This window comes from Spermophilus citellus (assembly GCF_964194105.1).
Source record: "Spermophilus citellus genome assembly, chromosome: 6".
NCBI lineage: Eukaryota > Metazoa > Chordata > Mammalia > Rodentia > Sciuridae > Spermophilus > Spermophilus citellus.
The window spans coordinates 124,113,922-124,116,672 of NC_138187.1; the positions used below are offsets into that span (position 1 = coordinate 124,113,922).

The 2,751-nt window shown below is 52.4% G+C and overlaps 1 protein-coding gene across 1 annotated transcript; it reads right to left on the minus strand.

Annotated features, from left to right (window-relative positions):
* Positions 1–408: 408 nt before the first annotated feature.
* GARIN4 (golgi associated RAB2 interactor family member 4) lies at positions 409–2,233 on the minus strand (the record flags this gene model as incomplete). The annotated part of the gene is made up of 1 exon (XM_081298211.1): positions 409–2,233. The coding sequence occupies exon 1, from the start codon at positions 2,113–2,115 to the stop codon at positions 409–411; it is 1,707 nt and encodes a 568-aa protein (XP_081154337.1). The 5' UTR covers positions 2,116–2,233.
* Between the last annotated feature and the right edge of the window lie 518 nt (positions 2,234–2,751).

Sequence of the window (2,751 nt, forward strand, 5' to 3'; positions counted from 1 at the left end):
ATTACCAGCAAATGTTGCTGCTCCCCTTCCCCCACCTCAAGAGGAGGACCTCCATGTTCTCAATCTATGGATCTTTAGGGGGCAAGAAAAATTATCAAGAGTAGGGAAATAGTAGAGTTCCCAGCCCAAGATCTGTGACTGTCAGCCATCACCCTGGGTCACCCAAAGAGGGAGCATTCCTATTGACACAACTGAGCATGAGTGTGAGATGGGGCAGGGAGGGGTCTCAAGCTGCAGCACAGCTGACGTCACAGAATCCACTGTGATGTCACTGCTGAGCTGTGGAACATGGAAATTCAGACACAACTCAACAGACCATTCTCAGGTTGAATGGTTCTTTATTTAATCTGCAGTAAAGGAAGCTGGAATAGGCTCTTTTGGGATAGTCCCCTGATCCCTGGGCCCCTCTTAACTTCTGGCTCTGGGTTGTATTTCATGGGTTTCAAAGGTCATCGTCTCCATGACCTCGGATATCACAGAGCCACTGAGGTCCAGACCCTGGCCACTCTCTGCTGTCTCCATGATGGCCTCCATGGTGGTCCTCTCTTCTCTCTTAGCCGTGACGTCTATATCTCTGCCGCGCACTGAGGCCACCCCTTTAGTGGTAAGGTTGGCTTTGACCGTCTTCAAGAAAGAGCCGATCCTGCCCATTCTCTTGTTGGCCGAACCGGAGCTTGTTGTTGATAAGCTCCTCCCAGACTTGTGGGAGCTCCTGGACTCCTTGGTGATGGGGGAGCGACTGATGCCTTTGTGGGTACTGCTGTGCTTGCTGCCTCCGGGGCTGCTGTGACTTTTCCCCTTTTTATCCTCTCTAACAGTTCGGCGGCCAGTTGACTTCCGGGAGATCTTGTCCCCTGTCTTGTGGCGACCTTCACCCCTGCGGTGATGGGTACTCCTACTCACAGTTCTGTCCTTTTCTCTCCTCTCCCTTCTTTCCCTCCTCTCCTTGTGGACTTCTGTTCTGATGTGGGAGCTTTGCTGCTGTTTCACCTGGCCACCCTTGTCACTCAGCCTGGTTGGGGTGAAAGATCCTGCTGCTGAATTCTTATCTGGTTCTCCAGCAGTTTTCCCAGCAGCAGGTTCTATCCCAATATTCCCGGCGCCCTCTGGGGAGAAGCTGGAGGATGTGCTGGAAATACCTTCCAAGGGCTTGTTTGCAGCCAAGCCTACCTTAAGGCTCTTAGGGGACCCCTTGGCAGAGCCCGCAGTGGCCACGTGGGTTTTGCTTCCTCTTGCACCAGTGAGGGTCGCATCAGCTTTGTCTCCACCTGCCTGTCCAGAGCCTGATGCTCCCTCTGTCGCTGACTCTTTGACATGCTCTTTAGATTTTGTTCTTGGGATGGCTATATTAGTCTTGGATGTGGATTTGTGGGAGCCATGCTGGATTCCCTCCCCCCCAACATAAGCAGCAGAGGTGGCCCCACACACCTCAGAAACCATGTGGAGGCTCCTAATGCTAACCTGGTCTTGATCCCCTTTAGCATGTAAATCCCCAGCCCCCAAACTTGTCTTGTCCTCTTCCTCAAACGCAGGCATGCAGATCATCTCCTCGGCCGGGATGGCGTAGGTACTGCTGTTACTGTCCACTGGTGGTCGCAAGAGGTAAATTAGTTTTTCCCAATAGGCAAAGAGGTCTTCCCGGGCATCCAGAGGAGGGCACAGCTGCAGGTAGCACGACCGGCCGGTGGCAAATTTCAGGCGCAGCTGTTGTTTGTCACGGTCATGAACAGAGATCCTTACAAACTTCAAGGGAAGGAGTCTGGTGAGCTCCAGGGTCTTTGCAGACTTACGACCTTTTCTCTTGGTGTGTCCAGCGAGCCCCTCACGTCCAGCAGCTGGCCGGGCCAGCAGCATGACATCAGGGAGTGGGAGAATGGGGCTAGTGCAAGCGATGCCGACGGTCACCATCCGGACTCGGTTGTGCACATCAATCACTTCTCCTCTTTTGGTGATCTGGATGAAGTCGCTTTCAAATATCGGTGCATATTTGAATATGTCATATTCTCCCTTGTGCAGCTGCCGCTGCAGCTTCCCCATAGTGGTATTGAACATGCCCACCCCAGAGTCACTTTGGGCAGTGTAGTATGGTAACAGACACTCACTGTTCGTGGTCATCTTTTATCATAAGAGCGCTGGCAAGGCTGGTCCGAATCTTTCTTAGCCTCCTGGGCAGATGAGGGAGCAGAAGCGGTGCTCCTGGGTCACAGAAGTGGTGCCACAGCAGGTCTCTCAACACCAAACCACCCCACCCCACAAACCCCTCCACCTTTGCCTCAGAGCCTCCCAGAGGCCAGGCTTGGGGTGGGAGCACAAATGATAGACAAGGGGGCACTGTAGTGTGCCTGGATCCCAAACTGAATCTCTTTAAAGATTGAAGAGATGCAGGGTGGGTTCCAAGAGATTGTCTTCTGGGTCTAACCCCCTCACTCCACCTGTGATATTTTACTTCGCTGAGAGTCAACAAACTGCAGTCCTAGTGGGAGAAGTGACCACCCTCTTGGCCTCAACCCCCTGCACAGCCATATTTATCCTCTGCTCCCTTTGTGACCTGTCACTGTCACATACCCCTTTGTTTTCATACCCCAGTTGCTCCTACAGAGGACAGGGCCACCCTGCCAAGGGACTCAGGTATGTGCAAAAATAAAGATTTTTCAAATGGAACAATTTTGTATGGGTGCTTCCTTCCCAACCCAAAATTCAAGAGACTCAACAACAGGAATGTGTCTATGAGACTGCAAGAGGATGGGAGAA